Source organism: Indicator indicator, chromosome 26, assembly GCF_027791375.1.
Source record: "Indicator indicator isolate 239-I01 chromosome 26, UM_Iind_1.1, whole genome shotgun sequence".
In the NCBI taxonomy this organism is placed as follows: Eukaryota; Metazoa; Chordata; class Aves; order Piciformes; family Indicatoridae; genus Indicator; species Indicator indicator.
The window spans coordinates 16,693,316-16,711,129 of NC_072035.1; the positions used below are offsets into that span (position 1 = coordinate 16,693,316).

At 51.8% G+C, this 17,814-nt stretch overlaps 1 protein-coding gene across 2 annotated transcripts in view; it reads right to left on the bottom strand.

The window, feature by feature from the left end:
- Positions 1-17,814, bottom strand: part of NF2 (NF2, moesin-ezrin-radixin like (MERLIN) tumor suppressor) — a 74,729-nt gene that overhangs the window by 36,517 nt on the left and 20,398 nt on the right. For both annotated transcript variants that reach the window (XM_054392978.1, XM_054392977.1), the window contains exons 2-8: positions 16,653-16,778; positions 15,060-15,182; positions 10,886-10,969; positions 4,115-4,183; positions 2,895-2,977; positions 2,153-2,228; positions 1,230-1,364 (exon numbers count right to left, since the gene is read on the bottom strand). In XM_054392978.1, coding sequence (XP_054248953.1) covers positions 1,230-1,364; positions 2,153-2,228; positions 2,895-2,977; positions 4,115-4,183; positions 10,886-10,969; positions 15,060-15,182; positions 16,653-16,778 — 696 coding nt within the window. The remainder of the gene's footprint in view (positions 1-1,229; positions 1,365-2,152; positions 2,229-2,894; positions 2,978-4,114; positions 4,184-10,885; positions 10,970-15,059; positions 15,183-16,652; positions 16,779-17,814) is intronic.

A 17,814-nucleotide genomic window follows, 5' to 3' on the forward strand; every position in this document is an offset into this window, starting at 1 on the left:
GCTCTGTGAAGCTCTTTTGTTTTTAAGGAACAAAAAAAGTGAGGAGAATTTCAGCACAGTTTTACTGCTTATAAAACTCGACAAGACATGCCATGAACGCAGCTGAGGAGGAACCTTCAGCTCTTCCCTTGATCAGGATCTTGTTTCAATAGGGAAGCAATTTTTAATTAACAAGATCATTTGCTTCCTTATCATGAAGGCAGTGTTGAGCTGCTCTCACAACTGAAAACTGAGCAACCCAGCTTCCCCTCACAGCCCACCTCACCACTGGTCCCAACTAGGTTTGGTGGCCAACCATTGAGAAGATTTCTCTTCTGAAGAGATATGGGAGAGGCAGAGAAGTGCTGGAGAGAGTCCAGATGCTGAGAGGCCTGCAGCATCTCTGAGGAGGAAAGGATGAGAGCCCTGGGGCTGTTGAGCTTGGAGAAGAGCAGCCCCAAAGGAGATCTGATCAATGCTCAGCAAGAGGGCTGTGGAGGGCAAGAGGATAGGGCCAGGCTCTTGGCAGTGGTGCCCAGGGATAGGACAAGGGGCAATGGGCACAAACTGGAACCCAGGAGGTTCCATTTGAGCATGAGGAGAAGCTTCTGTGATGTGAAGGTGCTAGAGCTCTGGAGCAGGCTGTCCAGAGAGGTTGTGGAGTCTCCTTCTCTGGAGAGATTCCAAAGTCACCCAGCTACTGTGATCCTGGGCAAGCTGCTGTGGACTGGATGATCTCCAGAGGTCCCTTCCAACCCCCACCATGCTGGAATGCTGTGGCATTTACATTCTGCATTGCCAAAATATCTATCCAATAGAATGCTTAAATTACTCAACTTCCTAAAAGGATTCAGTGTTAGTCCAAGCCTGGCAGCCTAGGCACTGAAGGATGAAGTACTGACATGGCAAGAGGTCTTCTGGCCAGGAATAACCTCACTGTAGTCCATAATATACCAAACAAAGCAGAGGTCTCAGCTTCTGAACTCTGATCTTTACCTTAATCACATGGACAGCAATTTTGATTCACTGGAAACCTTCCACAGAGGGTTTGAACACTCTCTGAAACCCAGGAGAACAGCTCCCAGCTGACCCCTTGCACAGCCAACTCCTGAAAAAGCTCAGAAGGTTGTGACTGGAGAAGCTGAGCTGCCCTTAGGTAAGCTGGTGACAGCCAGCACACCTGAGAGAAACCACTGGAAGGCACAGTGGAGTTCTCCTTGCTCTCAGGGCAGGGGGAGATGTCTCCATACCTCTTTATCACTGTATGAGATGTTCCGGATCTCGTTCCATGGGAAGGAGATTTTGGGGGTCAGCCTGTTGTCTGGGTCATAGATGTGAAGGCCTAAGGCATCAACTCCAAGGAGCAGCTCAGTGCCTTTTTTATTCTAAAGAAAAGAAAAAGAGCAGAAATCCCTTCAGAAGGTCTGACATGGACCACTGTTAGCATCATCCACCAGCCCTGAGCAGTGCCCCCTAACACTGTGGTGTGTTAGAAGAGCTTCTGCCTCCCTGGCAGCCATCTGCCACCTCTGCTGGCCCCTCCAAAGCCAGCTCTCTTGGCCCCTCCAAAGCCACCTCTGTTGGTCCCTCCAAAGCCAGCTCTGTTGGGTCCCTCCAAAGCCAGTTCTGTTGGGTCCCTCCAAAGCCACCTCTGTTGGTCCCTCCAAAGCCACCCTGTTGGTCCCTCCAAAGCCAGCTCTGTTGGGTCCCTCCAAAGCCACCTCTGCTGGTCCCTCCAAAGCCAGCTCTGTTGGGTCCCTCCAAAGCCAGCTCTGTTGGTCCCTCCAAAGCCACCTCTGCTGGTCCCTCCAAAGCCAGCTCTGTTTGTCCCTCCAAAGCCACCTCTGCTGGCCCATCCAAAGCCACCTCTGTTGGTCCCTCCAAAGCCACCTCTGTTGGTCCCTCCAAAGCCACCTCTGCTGGTCCCTCCAAAGCCAGCTCTGTTTGTCCCTCCAAAGCCAGCTCTGCTGGTCCCTCCAAAGCCAGCTCTGTTTGTCCCTCCAAAGCCAGCTCTGCTGGTCCCTCCAAAGCCACCTCTGCTGGTCCCTCCAAAGCCAGCTCTGCTGACCCCTCTGACAGTCCACTCCTCCCACCTCACAGCCACTCAAAAGGATGGAGACTAATAGAAGACAGCCACACCAGCAGGAAAACATGACCCACAGCCTGCACTCACCCTAATTGCAAAATAGTTGACTCCATACATCTCCAGGTCCTGAGCTATCTTCAAATACTCCATCTCAGCTTCATCTCTGTCAAAGAACAGGCAGCTTTATAACACTTGGTAGGATCAGAGAGAGACACACAGCTGCTCCTGCTGATCCTCAGCACTCAGAAGGGTTTAAAGCCTGGACTGATGCTATCACACAGGTCAAGCCTGTCTTTGCTGGCAGGATCAATAAAGCCCAAGAGCAAATCCCACTCTGCAGCTCACAAGCATCTTAATGGCTGCTGCTGGTGCCTGCCTGGAGAGATGCTGTGCTCCAAGCCCTGCCCAGTCCATCCCCCAGTCCCTCCAGCACAAACAGGAGACCCCTTGCTGGGAGGCCCCCATTATAGAGCTATGGCTTCAGGCTCATCCACCCCCAGGGAGGGTTTCACCACCTGAGGACACAAGGCCTCATCAGTCTGAATCTTCCTTTCTTTCCCTGGCCCAAAAAGCAGCCTGAAGCCCTCCCTTCTCCTGTGTAGGTGGTTCCTTCGTGAGCACCCATCCTGAACTCTCTCAAGAACCCCACTGGTTTCCGAGGGTCATGCAGAGCCACCTTTTGCTCTTCAGAAGCCTGCTACAGAGGTGTGCTGGCTTAACCCTGCTGTCAGCAGAGCTCTTCCATTCCCTGCCCAGGCTCCCCAAACCCTGGTGACTCTTCTTCAGGGGAAAGGATTGACCCTAACCCACCACCACAGTTCACACTCACCTGGCTCTGCCCCGGTGCTCAGCATACCAGGCTGTGATCCTTTCCTCCCACATCTCTGGAGTCATCTGGTACAGGTTTATCACCTGAGAAACGTGGAAAGAGAGAGTAGGTCACACTGCTGCTCCTGTCACTGTCTCCTTAGCCAGCAAGCAAGCCCCAAGCAACCCTTGCCCAGAACCATGTCCCACCTGGTAATGGGCAGCATTCCACTCAGCCTTGTGGTCTGCTTTGCCCAGAGCTAACTCAACCCTCCCAAGTAGACAGGCCATCATGAAGGAACCAGGGAGGATGAAGCCATGAAGAGAGAAAACATTTGGTTCTGGTTTTACTGAAATATCATAGAACCACAGACTGGTTTGGGTTGGAAGGGACCTGTAAAGGTCATCCAGTCCAACCCCCTTGCAGTCAGCAGGTACACCTCAAACTAGAGCAGGTTGCTCAGAGCCACAAACAACCTCACCTGCAATGGTTCCATCCATAGGGCATCTCCCACCTCCCTGGGCAGCCTGGGACAGGCTCTCACCACCCTCAATATCAAACATTTCTCCCTTCTCTCCACTCTCAAGCTCCCTCTTCAAGTTTCAAACCACCACCCCTTGTCCTGGCACAACAGGCCCTGCTCAAAAGTCACTCCCCACCTTTCTGTTCAGCCTTTTCAGCACTGAAAGACCACCAGAAGGTCTCCCTGGAGCCTTCTCTTCTCCAGGCTGAACAAGCCCAACTCTTTCCTCGCCTGGCCTCCCAGCATTGCTGTGGCCTCCTCTGGCCCCGATCCAACAGGTCCCTGTCTGTGCCTGAGGACTCCAGAGCTGGCCCCAGCACTGCAGGGGGGGTCTCAGCAGAGCAGAGCACAGCAGAGGAGCAGAATCCCCTCCCTGCCCCTGCTGCCCACACTGCTGGGGATCAGCCCAGGATAGGGCTGGCTCTGGGCTGGCAGTGTTCAGTGCTGGATCACATCCAGCTTTTCACCCCGCAGCATCCCCAAGTCCTTCTCCTCAGAGCTGCTCTTCAGCCCTTCATCCCCCAGCCTGGATTGATACCAGGGCTTGCCCTGAAAGAGGCTGAACTCCCCTCCCCTTTTGGATTGTTAAGGAAGCCCAAGGGAAGGGAAGCAGGGGCACCCTGCCCCCAGTGCCACAAAGACCCCTGTGAAGGGCTCTGTTACACCAACCAGCACCAAGGCCTGGACACCAACTCCTCCACTCAGCCAAGCTTCTTACCCGCTTTGGAAGCAGCTCCTCTTGTGCCAGGAAGCCTCTTTTATGGACGTTGGGATCATAATCACCGTACTGGAAGGAAGCACAGACATTGTGCCCACCCCATGTTAACAGCAGCAGACACTGAAACCCTTCTTCACCCTTAGACATCCACCCCTTGAGCAGACAGCAGAGGCAGCCTGCTTCCACCCTTCCCCTTGCAGAGCAGAGAACACTCACTGCTTGGCAAATTTCACAACCACATTTCCTTTGTCATTTGATCGCTGATAGAAACTAACAGCCTCCTTCTGCTCAGGCAGCAGAGTGGGGAGCAGGAGAAAGCTTCCCACCATCAGTTGATGTCCATTGTGAGCTGGATGTCCACTTTGAGGTGGATGTCCACCATGAGCTGATGTTCACCATCATTTGATGCCTGCCATTAGCTGATGTCCACTGTCAGTTGATGCCCACCATCAGATCACCATCAGATGATGACCACCAGCTGGACTAGATAAGCACTGTAGGTCCCTTTCAGCCCAACAATTCTATCCTACTCTAATTCTGGTGCCTAGAAAATGCTTCCTCCAGTGCAGGGTAAGACTCTACAGCTGAGAGGTCACAGAGTCATAGAATGTTAGGCTTTGCAAGGGACCTCCAGAGATCATTTGGACCAACCCCACTGCCAAAGCAGGATCTCCTAGGGCAGGTCACACAGGAACACCTCCTGGTGGGTATGGAAAGTCTCCAGAGAAGGAGACTCCACAACCTCTCTGGGCAGCCTTCTCCAAGGCTCCAGCACCCTCACACCAAAGAAGTTTCTCCTCATGTTGAGGTGGAACTTGCTGGCTTCCAGCTTGTCCCCATTGTTCCTTGTCCTATCACTGGGCACCACCAAACAGAGGCTGGCAGCTGTATCTTGACACCCACCCCTCAGATATTTATAGACATTGATAAGGTCCCCTCTCAGCTTTCTCCTCTCCAGTCTAATTAGCCCCAGAGCTCTCAGTCTTTCTCCATAGCAGAGATGTTCAAATCCCTTCATCATCCTTGTAGCCTCATTTGGACTCTCTCCAGTAGATCCCTGTCTTTCTGGAATTGGGGAGCCCAACACTCGGCCAGTTTGGAAGGGACCCTAAGGATGATCTGGTCCAACCTTTCTAGGTAGCAGCACAGTTGAAATGAGCTGGCCCAGCACCTCTCCATTCTTCTCTTCTCAAGAGCTCCTTGCCCTCCAGCAGGGACAGGGAACCAAGACATGGACAAAGCCCTGTCCCCACAGACTGCTCAATCCCAGTAGCAGGGTGAGGCTTCTTGTGGCTCCTCTGCTCACCACCCTAATGAAGAAACCTGAAATCTCCAGAGTCTGGCAGCCTCCTCACAGGCAGATGTTGGCTTCTCTGCCCCAGAGAAGGTCTGGTCTGTCACTCAACTGAGTGCTGAAATCCAGGTTTGTTAAGTGCTGCAGTAATTAAGTGGTGTTTGTTTAGATTGGCAGCAGAGAAAGTGAATGAGAAGTGAAACCTCTCATGAAGAGGCTGGAGAGCTTCCTGTCTCTGTGGTGCCTCTGGGCACACAGGCTGCGAGGACAGGAGGCTGCCAGGAAGCAGCAGCTCAGGAGAGGAGGAGAAGGGACATGAGGCACGTAGACAAAATCCTGCCATTTTCATTCACCTGCTGAACAGGGCTGCTGCAGCAAGGCTGTCTGATCACACCAGACACAGTGACCTTTGCTCAAGTCACTTCTCCTGCCAGGGACACAGCCCTCCCCTCCTGCTCTCCTCAGGAGCCTGCGCTCAGGAGGCACAACGCAGGGTGGGGGATAGTTTTTAAAGCCAAGCCCCAGACACACAGGGTGAAATAAAGGCAGGAAACCTCTCTAAGAAGCCTGCTTTCAACAGCAGAACGAGCCTGCTACACGCTAAAAGCAGAGCTCAGCATCACAAGTCTCCACACACATCCCCTCCACAGCCCTGCCAGCGGGGATTAAAGATGCAAATATTGATTCAGAGACAAGGTGGGAAGGAAAGAACAATCAACATCAACCCAGACTGCCAATTAATTTAACAAAACCACCCCGGATTTCATTCAGGAGGGTGCTGAGCAGCAGGAAACTGCCTATCTTCCAAGGTCTACAGATGTTCAGGGCTCCTCAGAGAGCAGCACATTGCAGGTGTATGTCCCTTGAGCCCACATCAAAAGGGAGCGGTGCCGGCAAAGGAAACAGCTCCGATAACCTTGGGGAGGCAGAAACAAAATCACTTTCAGCTGATGAAAATAACAGCAAACCAGGCTTAACATGAGGTTTTTCTGTGGTGATCCACCGTGGAGATCCAGGGCTAAGCCTGGATTAAGTGATTTTCATGTGGTGTAAAATATTGCCGAGTCCCAAAGGAAGGCTGGCGCCAAGCGGGAGTGGGGAGGAGAGCATCAATGATTCACAAGTCAGAGCTGAACACAGGGCTCCAGCAGCACAGGATGTGTTGGCTCAAACAAGTCACACAACCCCAGTGTGGTGGGGCTTGGAAGGGACCTCTGGAGATCATCCAGGTCCAACCCCCCTGCTAAAGCAGGGCACCCACAGCAGCTTGCCCAGGAGCACAATGGCCAGGAGGGGTTGGAAGCTCTCCAGAAAAGGAGACTCCACAACCTCTCTGGGCAGCCTGCTCCAGGCCTCCAGCACCCTCACAACAAACAACTTTCTCCTCCTCTTCACATGGAACCTCCTGGCTTCCAGTTTGTGCCCACTGCCCCTTGGCCTGTCCCTAGGCACCACTGACAAGAGTCCAGCCCCAGCCTCTTGCCCCCCACAGGTCCTTTATCTCTTGCTGAGCATTGATCAGATCCCCTCTGGGGCTGCTCTTCTGCAGGCTCAATAGCCCCAGGGCTCTCAGCCTTTCCTCCTCACAGAGATGCTCCAGGCCCCTCAGCATCTTTGGAGCCTCCACTGGACTCTCTCCAGTAGTTCCTTGTCTCTCACACACACTTTTAAAGACCTTTTCAATTCAACCATTACTTCAGAACATTCAGGGAACCTCAGCTCCTGTATCTGACCTGCAGCATCACCTCTCATGGTTACCATTGGAGACTGCTTTCACCTCACACACACCTGCCTCATGTCGCTCTGGAGAAACCCAGGCAGGCTCTGCCTCTATGACACCCCAAATGTTGTTTATTTGGGGGAAACCCCAAAAATAGAAGAGTCCTTTGCTAATGCTGCAAGATGTGAGGCGCTGAGAGGGCTGCAGCATGGCAATGATCTGCATTTAGGGGGCAAGAACTCCCTGGCTGATACCATTTCCTGCCAGGACACTTTGTTCAGCAGATCCCACGTCCCTTCCAGCTATTTAAAACCTGAACTCCATCATCTGGAGGCAGCGTGGGTGGGTTGCAGGCAGGGCTGGAGGGGAGAAAAGAGTGATTTTCCCAAATGAACAATGATACAGAAATAAAGAAGCTTTTACTTCTATGACCCAGGAGCTTCCTTTCCTATTGCAGCATGCAGCAACAGGAGGACCCAACCCGGCTGTCCATCACCTAGCTGCAAGCACATCACTGTGTCAGGCTATTATGCTCCTAATCATGCAAATCACCTTGTTATTAGGGAAATTACTGTGCTCAGTGGCCACTTTCTTGTCCAGACAGGACATCATTATCCTATTTAACTACAAGAAGATGACCTGAAACATCTTTCTTCCCAGCCCAGTACCAAAGATGTGCTTTCAGCCTCCTCTTTTGCTGAAACAAAAAGCAAAAGGGGAAACTGGCCAGAGGGGCAGCAAGGCGAAGTGATGCCTGGTACAGCACATCCAAGAGAAGAAGGGCAGCAAAGCTGGTGAAGGGGCTGGTGAACAAGTCCAGTGAGGAGTGGCTAAGGAAACAGCAATTGTTCAGCATGGAGAAAAGGAGGCTGAGAGGAGACCTTCTGGCTCTCTACAACTCCCTGAAAGGAGCCTGGAGCCAGGTAGGGGTCAGACAAGAGGAAATGGCTTCACATTGCTCCAGTGGAGATGTAGGTTAGACATGAAGAATAATTTCTTCCCCCAAAAGGGTTTTCAAGGCCTGGCCCAGGGCAGTGCTGAAGTCCCCATCCCTGGAGGGGTTTCTAAGCGCTGTAGATGTGGTGCTGAGGGCCATAGTTTGGGGGTGCCCTGGCAGTGCTGGGTCAATGCTTGGACTCGATGATCATGGAGGTCTTTTCCAACCTTCATGACTCTGTGATTCTACCATTCCTCCACAATCTCTGTGCAGAATCAAGACATTCAAGGTCAGACCTGCTCTGCCTCCAGCTGATCTCCTCCAGCTGACCCAGTGTCGAGCACGTCAAGGATGCCATCGAGTGCAAGGTGAGCGCCGAGCTGCCAGGAGAGCAAGAGGACAGCACAAGAGTCCTGTACCAAGTCACAACCTCTTCCCAGTGGCACAGGCAGGAGCTGTCACAGCCAAGAACTAATCACACTCAATATTTACCTAACAGTTTATTCCTTTTTGGCAGCAGGGAAACGTCATCCCCAAGGTCCCCTCAGCGCAGCAGGTCAGGGGAGGAAGAAGCCAGCTGAGTGTTTGCTCAGGCAGGAGAGGCAGAGTGAGGAACCTTTCACACAGGCACCAACATCTCTGACAGCAGCCTGGCTTCCCCTGCCTGATGAGGCTCTCCCATAAGACATGGATTCAGCAAGAGTGTGATGATGAGAAAACAGCTTTTTTTTTTCCTCTAGTAAATTCAAACATTCCTCATCACAGAGCACTGCTGCACTCAGACAAAGGGGCATGGGCCAAAGGGTTGTGAGGAAGAGTGTACAGCACATGGAAAAAAAGCAGGGTTCAGCTTGGAGAAGAGAAGGCTGAGGGGAGACCTTATTACCATGGACCAGCAGCTACCAGGAGGATGGGGACTCCCTTTTTCCAAGAAGTCCCCTGGAGAAGACAAGGGGTGATGGGGCCAAGTTACTGCTGGGGAGGTTCCCATTGGACTGCAGAAGAGATGTTTTCCCATGAGAACAGCTGGACACTGGAATCATCTCCCAAGGGAAGCAGTGGAGTCCTCTACACTGGACAGTTTGAAGAGTCAGCTTGACAGGGTGCTGACAGAGTTGCAGCTCATTGCAACTGTGCTGTCACCTAGAAAGTTTGGACCAGATGATCCTTAGGGTCCCTTCCAAACTGGCATTTTGAAATACTGTATCCAGTGTTGGGCTCCCCAATTCCAGAGAGACAGGGATCTACTGGAGAGAGTCCAAAGGAGGCTACAAGAATGATGAAGGGATTTGAACATCTCTGCTATGGAGAAAGACTGAGAGACCTGGGGCTGGTTAGTCTGGAGAAGAGAAAGCTGAGAGGGGATCTTATCAATGTCTATAAATATCTGAGGGGTGGATGTCAAGATGAAGGTGCCAGGCTCTTCTTGGAGGTGCTCAGTGATAGGACAAGGAACAATGGGGATAAGCTGGAAGCCAGCAAGTTCCACCTCAACATGAGGAGAAACTTCTTTGGTGTGAGGGTGCTGGAGCCTTGGAGCAGGCTGCCCAGAGAGGTTGTGGAGTCTCCTTTCTCTGGAGACTTTCCATACCCACCAGGAGGTGTTCCTGTGTGACCTGCCCTAGGAGATCCTGCTTGGCAGGGGGGTTGGACTGGATGATCTCTAGAGGTCCCATCCAACCCCTAACCTTCTGTGATTCTGTGTGATGGTGAAAAGCTAAGAACTGGTCTCTGTTTCCTATCAGACTGGTTGGAAAACCAGGCTGAAAAGCCCCTCAGCAGAGTCAAATCCTCTCTCCTGCCCTTCTTAGCTGAGGTGGTCTCAGATCAGAGCCACCCTCCTTCTCCTAACTGCTCCTCAAGGACAGGCAGGTGGACTGGACCCCAGGCATGGCCACCAGCCTGTGGTCCTGTGAGCCACAAGAGCTCCCTAAAGCTCACTCCCAGAGAGTCAGACAAGCAGGAGCTGTGGCGGTAACGCGGCTGGGCTACCACGGGGGCTCCAGTCACTCCTTTCTCAAATACATTAACTCCACACAGATGAGCTGGAGATTTGCTAAACAGCTCCTTAGCTGAGCAACAGCACATGCTGGGCATACCCAGGGATACATCACTTCAGCTCCTGCCAGAATGTTCCTACTTCCAAAGCTCAGGCTGCAATCTCTGCCCCAGGAGTCCCTCTGCTGCAGGCTGCTCCAAGCTGTCCAAGGCTGTGTGCTCCAGAATGGAAAACAGTCCCTCAGCAAAACACTGATTCTGGGCAGCAGTCAGTCAAAGAATGAGAGGAACTTCACCACCACTGAGTTTTAACTCTGGCTAGCAAGGCCAAACAACCAGGATCAAACCCAGGATCAAGGGAGAAACCAGGAAGAGCTTTTAAACACTGCAATAACATTTAGGTGCCAAGCTGGAGAGCTCAGAATGAAGCAGCAACCACACTGATAAGTATCCTGGGGAAGCAGCAGAGCTGGGAGTCCCATGGCTGCTTTGCCTCTGGCTATAATGGCAAGAGCAGGGAGAAGATCCAAAAGAGCCATCGGCTGGGGAATTCACCTGCTTCAGCAGTTAAGGCACACTTGAGCAAGCACTGTAGCTCGTGAGCTCAACCCTTGCTAAGGAGTCCTGGAAAGAGAAAGCAAAAGCCTGTCCAAGGCCTGAAGGCAGCCAGGAACCAGAAGCATGAAGAAGGAACAGGTGCTGGTGTGGTCCTCCTCCCTTCCCAAGCTTTAATTTCCTTGGGAAGTGGGCGTATCACAAAGCAACTCACTTCCCAGGAACGATGTCAACCCATTGCTGTCACCAGCAGGCCCCTGCTCCTACCTTGGCTTGCACAGCATAAGAGGCCAGCAGAACAGAAGCTTCAGGAGGACAGTAGATCTTCTCATCCAAAATCTGCTTCTTCACCTGCAGGTATGAGCAAAAGACACATAACACTCATATGGTGGAACAGTGCAGAGCATGACTGTCACAGCAAACAGCTGCAGTTTGGTTCCTCTCAAGCTGCCAGCCACACAGTTAACCATTTTCCCACCACTAATCACAATGCACAACCCAGGAAGTCTCTGGTGGCTTGGAAAGGAAGGGGCTCAGGCTTTCACAGGCCACCTTTTGCAGACAGGTTGATGAGAAAAGCTAAATTCAGCTGTGGAACATGACAGACCCATTGCTAAAGGCAAGTTGTGGTGGGGGAAGTCTTGGATGTGAACATGGAGATAAAACCTCTGAAGGCCCAAGCTGTGGACTGAGAGGACATCTCTACATGCCACTGAATGAAAAAACAGCCTGCAGAAGAGCCTCTGAGCACACAAAGGTTTTGCCCTGCCATATCCATACACCTGAAGGCCATTCAGCAAGACCTGGACAGACTGAGAGCTGGGCAGAGAGGAACCTAATGAGGCTCAACAAGGGTAAGTGCAGAGTCCTGCATCTGGGAAGGAAGAATAAACTGCATCAGGACAGGTTAGGAGATGATCTGCTGGAGAGCAGCTCTGTGGAGAAGGACCTGGGAGTGCTGGTGGATAACAAATTCTCCATGGGTCAGCAATGTGCCCTTGTGGCCAAGAAAGCAAATGGGATCCTGCATTAAGAGGAGTGTGTGTCCAGCAGATCTAGGGAGGTTCTCCTCCCCCTCTGCTCTGCCTTGGTGAGGCCACATCTGGAGTGTGAACATCCAGTTCTGGGCTCATCAGTACAAGAGGGACAGGGATCTGTTGGAGAGAGTCCAATGGAAAGCTACCAGGATGATTAAGGGACTGCAGCAGTGCCCTGTGAGGAGAGGCTGAGAGACCTGGGCATGGTTAGTCTGGAGAAAAGACTGAGAGAGGATTTATTAAATATTTCTAAATATCTGAGGGCTGGGGGTCAAGAGGCAGGGGACAGGCTCTGCTCAGCTGCACCCTGGGATAGGACAAGGGGCAATGGAGAAAAACTGCAGCACAGGAGGTTCCACCTCAACAGGAGGAGGAACTTCTTCACTGTGAGGCTCACAGAGCACTGGAACAGGCTGCCCAGAGAGGTTGTGGAGTCTCCTTCTGTGGAGACTTTCAAGCCCCATCTGGATGTGTTCCTGTGTGACCTGTGCTGGATTCTCTGGTCCTGCTCTGGCAGGGGGGTTGGACTCAATGACCTTCAGAGGTACCTTCCAACCCCTAACATCCTGTGAGCTGTGATCCAGGCCTCCTTCTGAGACAGTGCTCACCTGTGCTGGAGGTGAATCCCTCACTAGCAGCCAAGACAGCTGCAGGTCACCTCCTTGGCAGGGCTGTCAGCAGCAGGCAAGGTCCTGCACAGGCTCCCAGCAGAGTCAAGGAGCTGCTCCCCACAGCCAGGGCATTGCATTGCCTGGCTCCTGTGCATTAAAACATTAAACCTCTCATGTTTGGTGTGTTTGGGGTCTGCACACTCAATTTGCTTGAATGAAGATGGAAAATAACAACCCCATACTATTTCCTGGGAGACTTAAGTGGATTGTCACAGAGATGCAGCAGCATCAATTTGAACTCCTAACACGCTCTGAGGCCTCAGAGTCGGTTACAGCATAATCACAGAAGAGATTCTCCTGCATTAAGATAAAATCAGGAGAGTTTCCCAGCTTGTGGGTGTGCTCCTGTTTCCTGGATATGTTACAGGGCCCTGGGCTCCTCTCACCATCACAAATCCTGGCAGAAAAGTCCCACTCTGCATTTACAAAACACAGCTCTGTCTGCTTTTCCTCCCTGATTTCCCTTTACCAAGATGCCAACAGCATTCCTCCTCATCAAGGATAAAAGCCCAAGGCAAATGGGACACTTAAAAATAGCTCTATGGAGAGCCTAGTGCTTGAGACAGGCCTTGGAAATAAACAGCAACACTTTGCATTTGCAAATCTTTTAGCAACAAAGAACAAAGGTAACTTGCAAGAGTGAGGAGTGCCCAGAAGTTGGTGAGCAGGGCACACCGAAGCCTCCAGTGATAATCCCAAGAGCATCCAAACCCAGGCTGCCTCTACTCTGATGTAAACAACATGAGTCTCTTCTTTATTTTTAGAATTTGTTTTGAAGAATGACAGAAACCCAGCATGGTGGGGGCTGGAAGTGACCTCATCCAGTCCAGGATGTACAGGTTCTGAAGAACACTGAGCCTGCCTAGCCATAACAAGGACATCCTCTCACTTCAAGCTTCTTTAACCCTATCTCAGGGGCTAGTGCCGAGCTGCTACAGTCCCCACCTGTGCCACCAAAGTGCAGCTCTGACCTGGTTGTTGAATTCATTTTATTTCTCACAGAACCCCAGCATGGTAGAGGTTGGAAAGGACCTCTGGAGATCATCCAGTCCAACCCCCTGCTAAAGCAGGGGCACCCACAGCAGCTTGCCCAGCATCACAATGGCCAGGGGGGACTGGAAGCTCTCCAGAAAAGGAGACTCCACAACCTCTCTGGGCAGCCTGCTCCAGGCCTCCAGCACCCTCACACCAAACAACTTTCTCCTCCTCTTCACATGGAACCTCCTGGCTTCCAGTTTGTGCCCTCTGCCCCTTGTCCATTCCCTGGACACCACTGACAGGAGTCTGGCCCCAGCCTCTTGCCCCCCACAGGTCCTTTAGCTCTTGCTGAGCATTGATCAGATCCCCTCTGGGGCTGCTCTTCTCCAGGCTCAACAGCCCCAGGGCTCTCAGCCTTTGCTCCTCACAGAGATGCTCCAGGCTCCTCAACATCTTTAGAGCCTCCACTGGACTCCCTGTCTCTCTCGAGCTGGGGAGCCAAGAACTGGACCCAGGACTCCAGATGTGGCCCCACCAGAGCAGGGTAGAGGGGCAGGAGAACCTCTCTTGACCTGCTGGCCACAGCTCTTCTTCATGCACCCCAGGAGACCATTTGCCTTCTTGGCCATGAGGGCACAGTGCTGGCTCACTGATGAACTTGCTGTCCCCCAGCACTCCCAGGTCCAGAGAGCAGCTTCCCAGCAGGTCACCCCTCACCTGTGCTGGTGCAGGGGGTTGATCCTCCCCAGGTGCAGGACCCTAGGCTTGCCCTTGTTGAACTTCATGAGGTTCTCCTCTGCCCAGCTCTCCAGCCTGGCCAGGTCTCACCAAATGGCAGCACAGAATTAATTTTAGAGGCTTCAGAAGATCAGGCACAGAGAAGCTGAAACATCCCAACAAGTACTCAGGGGCCTGGCTGGGACTGCTCTGCTCCCTGTAACCACAACCCTTCATAGGACACAGGCTCATCACATTGATCTTGTCTGAAAGAGAGCTCCTGCAGCAGAAGCTCCTTGTTACCAGCCATGCAGCCCTGCTGCCACACTATCACCTGAGCTGCTTCCTCAGGACCCAACTTTTCCTGCATCCTTTAAATAAAAGAGACTGAAGATGGGTCCCTGCCCATGGCAGTGGGGTTGGAGCTAGATGATCTTGAAGGTGCCTTCCAATCCCAACCACTCTATCAATCTGTGTTCACCAGTTTCTAAGTGCTTAACATAAGGGCACAAAGTCACTGGGGCAGGTGGGACTGTTGGATTTCTCCTCTGCTTCTGCACTCTCTGGTGGAGCTGTGCATCTGGGCTCTTCTTCTGCTCCAATTATCCAAAGGCTGTTTTGCAAAGAGGTGAACCTCACTGCACAGCCTGAGCAGCTAACAGGTCATCTGCACTCTGTCCTGGAGGATGAAACTGCCCTGCTTCACCTAACAGCACCATCCCCCAGCACAACTGACACCTGTGCCCTGCAGAGGTGGGCTCCAGGTAGCTCCTGAGCTTCCACACAGCAATGTTACAGATCACCTAATCACCTAATGACAGCCACTTGATGAGCTCTGCAGGTCTGGGCATCTGTGGCTGCTTCATCCAGACAGATCATCTCTGACTTATTTTAGGATTTCCCTTTAAGGTGTGAACACAGCAATGAGGATCCACATTTTGCTGATGAACTTTCTGACCCTGGAGCCTTCTTGCACTCCTGCTCATCCTGGTTCCTGCACCCTTGGGTTGGTTCCCAGTGCTTTGAGATGGCTCCTACCTGCAGGAAGAACAAGTGCTGTGTGATCTCCTGGACCAGCTCCTCCTCTGCGTTCTCAGGATAAAATTTGGCCAGGAAATGGAAGGTGACAGGCTCCTCTGTTGGAACGTCGTGATCCAGAACCTGTGGGATACAAGAAGCCATTCACCTCCTCTTCTCCACCTTCTTCAGCACTCTTGGATCAAAACACAGCTCCCTTCTGCTCAGATCAGCACAACTTTTGTCAAGCACTTTAGACATCTAGAGCAGACAAACCAACCTAAGTAGTTCAGAAACCAGAGTTGAAAAAAGAAAAAAGAAAAAAGAGAAAGAAAAAAAAACAACCAAACCCATTTCTGACAACTCCTAAAGAAACAAGGAAACAGAGACAAACAGCATGAGAAATGAGACAGCAAAGGCTGAGCCTGATCTGCTGTCACCTCTTCTCAGCCTGGCAGAGCAATATTGTATCCTGCTATGCCACCACCTGACCTTCTTGTCTCCCTCTGTCCAGTGCTGCTCCTCACCACCTTTCTGTGGTGCTGGCATCCAGTACAGATTTCTGTGAACTTAAAACCTTGGTGTGATGTGGGAGACTCCCAGCCCTCCCTCACAGCCTCCACTATCTTCAAATCATAGAATGGTTTGGGTTGAAAGTGACCTCCAAAAGTCACCTGGTCCCTTTGTAGACATCCTCCACTCGATCAGGTTGCTCAGAGTCTTGTCAAGCCTGACCTTGAGTATCTCCAGGGATGGGACCTCAACCACCTCCCTGGGCAACCTGATCCAGTGTTCCACCACCCTCATGGTGCAGAACTTGTTCCTAATATCCAATCTCAATCTGCTCTTCTCTCATTTTGAACCATTGCCCCTCATCCTAACACTGCAGGCCTTTGGGAACAGCCTTCTTGTAGGCTCCTTTCAGGTACTGGAAGACATCTCTGAGGTCTCCCTGGAGTTTTGTCTTCTCTAGGCTGAACAGCCCCAGCTGCCTCAGCCTGTCCTTGTAGCAGAGGTATTGTCCTCTGGTTTCAGGGTAACATCCCTTGGATGCAAACAGAACCACCTTTATCTCTTCTCCATCCCTCTCCTCAGCATGCCTGGGAAGCATTCCCTCCCTTCCCTCCAGCTCCTTTTCACTCCTCTACTTTTCCTTCTCCCCTGTTGGTAGATCTCAACAACAAAAGAAGCCAAGGTGCAGCTTCTCTCTTACCATAGAATCATGGAATTGTTTTGAATGGAGAAGACCTCTAAGATGATTGAGTCCAACTACTACAGACTTTGTCATTCAGGGGCACAGAAGAGACTTTTAGGTCTCACTGACACTGGCCACCCTGAAGTCCAGCATCCCTGCATGGCTGTCTTTCTCCAAATTGTCCCAGGAGGACTCACTGTGCAGGTCTGAGGCTTCACAGCTCAAGAGGAGCTGGGCTGGGGTTCCTCTGCCAGCTCTTCCCTGTCTGACTGACAGATGTCATGGGGTTGAGATTTAAATTGGCTTCACCCCATTCAATACCACACAGAATACAACCTCAGGTAATCAAAGAAAGAGGAGAAAAGTCCCTTCTCCTTTGTCATCCCACAAGACCCCCTCAGGAGAAATTTGGGTCCAACCTTCTTGTCCATTTTGAGCCAAGCCACTGTATCCTTGATGGTGTACTGCAGCCCAAAGAACCAGGTTTCTCGGAGTCCTAGTGTCCTGCAGACCAGATCAAACAGGTCCTTCCCTTTCCACTTCACCTGTGGGAAAGCAGACAGGAAGCAGAGTTAAGAGGGTGGATTTCAGAACTTCAGCTCCATCCAAACAAATCCATTTGGTTTCCACCCTGTGATGCCTTCGAGAGTGTAGTGGAGGCAGCTGGGACAGAAAAGGGAACAACCTAAGGAAGTTTATGTCCTTCCATCTGATCTCAGCAGCCCATCACCAACTCCTGTTTCCCTAGAAATCACAGAACCACTTGGGTTGGAAGAGACTTTTAAGACTATGGAGTCCAACTGCTAACCCAGCACTGCCAGGGCACCACCAAACCATGGCCCTCAGCACCACATCTCCACAGCTTTGAAACCCCTCCAGAGATGGGGTCCCCACCACTGCCCTGGGTAGCCTGGGCCAGGCCTTGACAACCCTCCAAGAGCAGAAATTGTTCCTCAAGTCCAACCTAAACCTTCCCTAGTGCAACTTGAGGCTGTTTCCTCTCATCTTATTGCTTGTTCCCTGGGAGAAGAGACCAACCCCCACCTGGCTCCAACCTCCTTTCAGGTAGTTGTAGAGAGTGACAATCTCTCCCCTCAGCTTCCTTTGCTCTAGACTAAACAACCTCAGTTCCCTCAGCTGCTCCTCACAAGACTTATGCTCTAGACCCTTCAGCAGCTTCCTTGCCCCTCTCTGGAGGTACACACTGAGATGTGATTGTGTGTGTGTACTCCCTCCCCCCAGCAAAGACTCCCATGGTTTCATCTTCTGTCAACCTACCAACATTCAGCAGAGGACTCTACGGTTCCATTGACGCTCCTTTTTGACCCACACATTGCTGTGAGCAGTCTGTTTCCAACAAGAAATAAAAATCCCTCTTAACTGCCCCTTAGGGGCTTCACTGTCTTTACCTACAGCCCAAGGAAGCCCTGCACCAACTCCAGCACCAGGGTTTCACAAAGAAGCTCTCACCCACAAAAAAAACCCCCAGTAAAATAAAAATCACAAGTGAAATGATCCACATCTGCTGTGTGTTCATCCAGAGCCACCAACCCTGCAGAGTGGAAAAAGAACTCAGAGGGG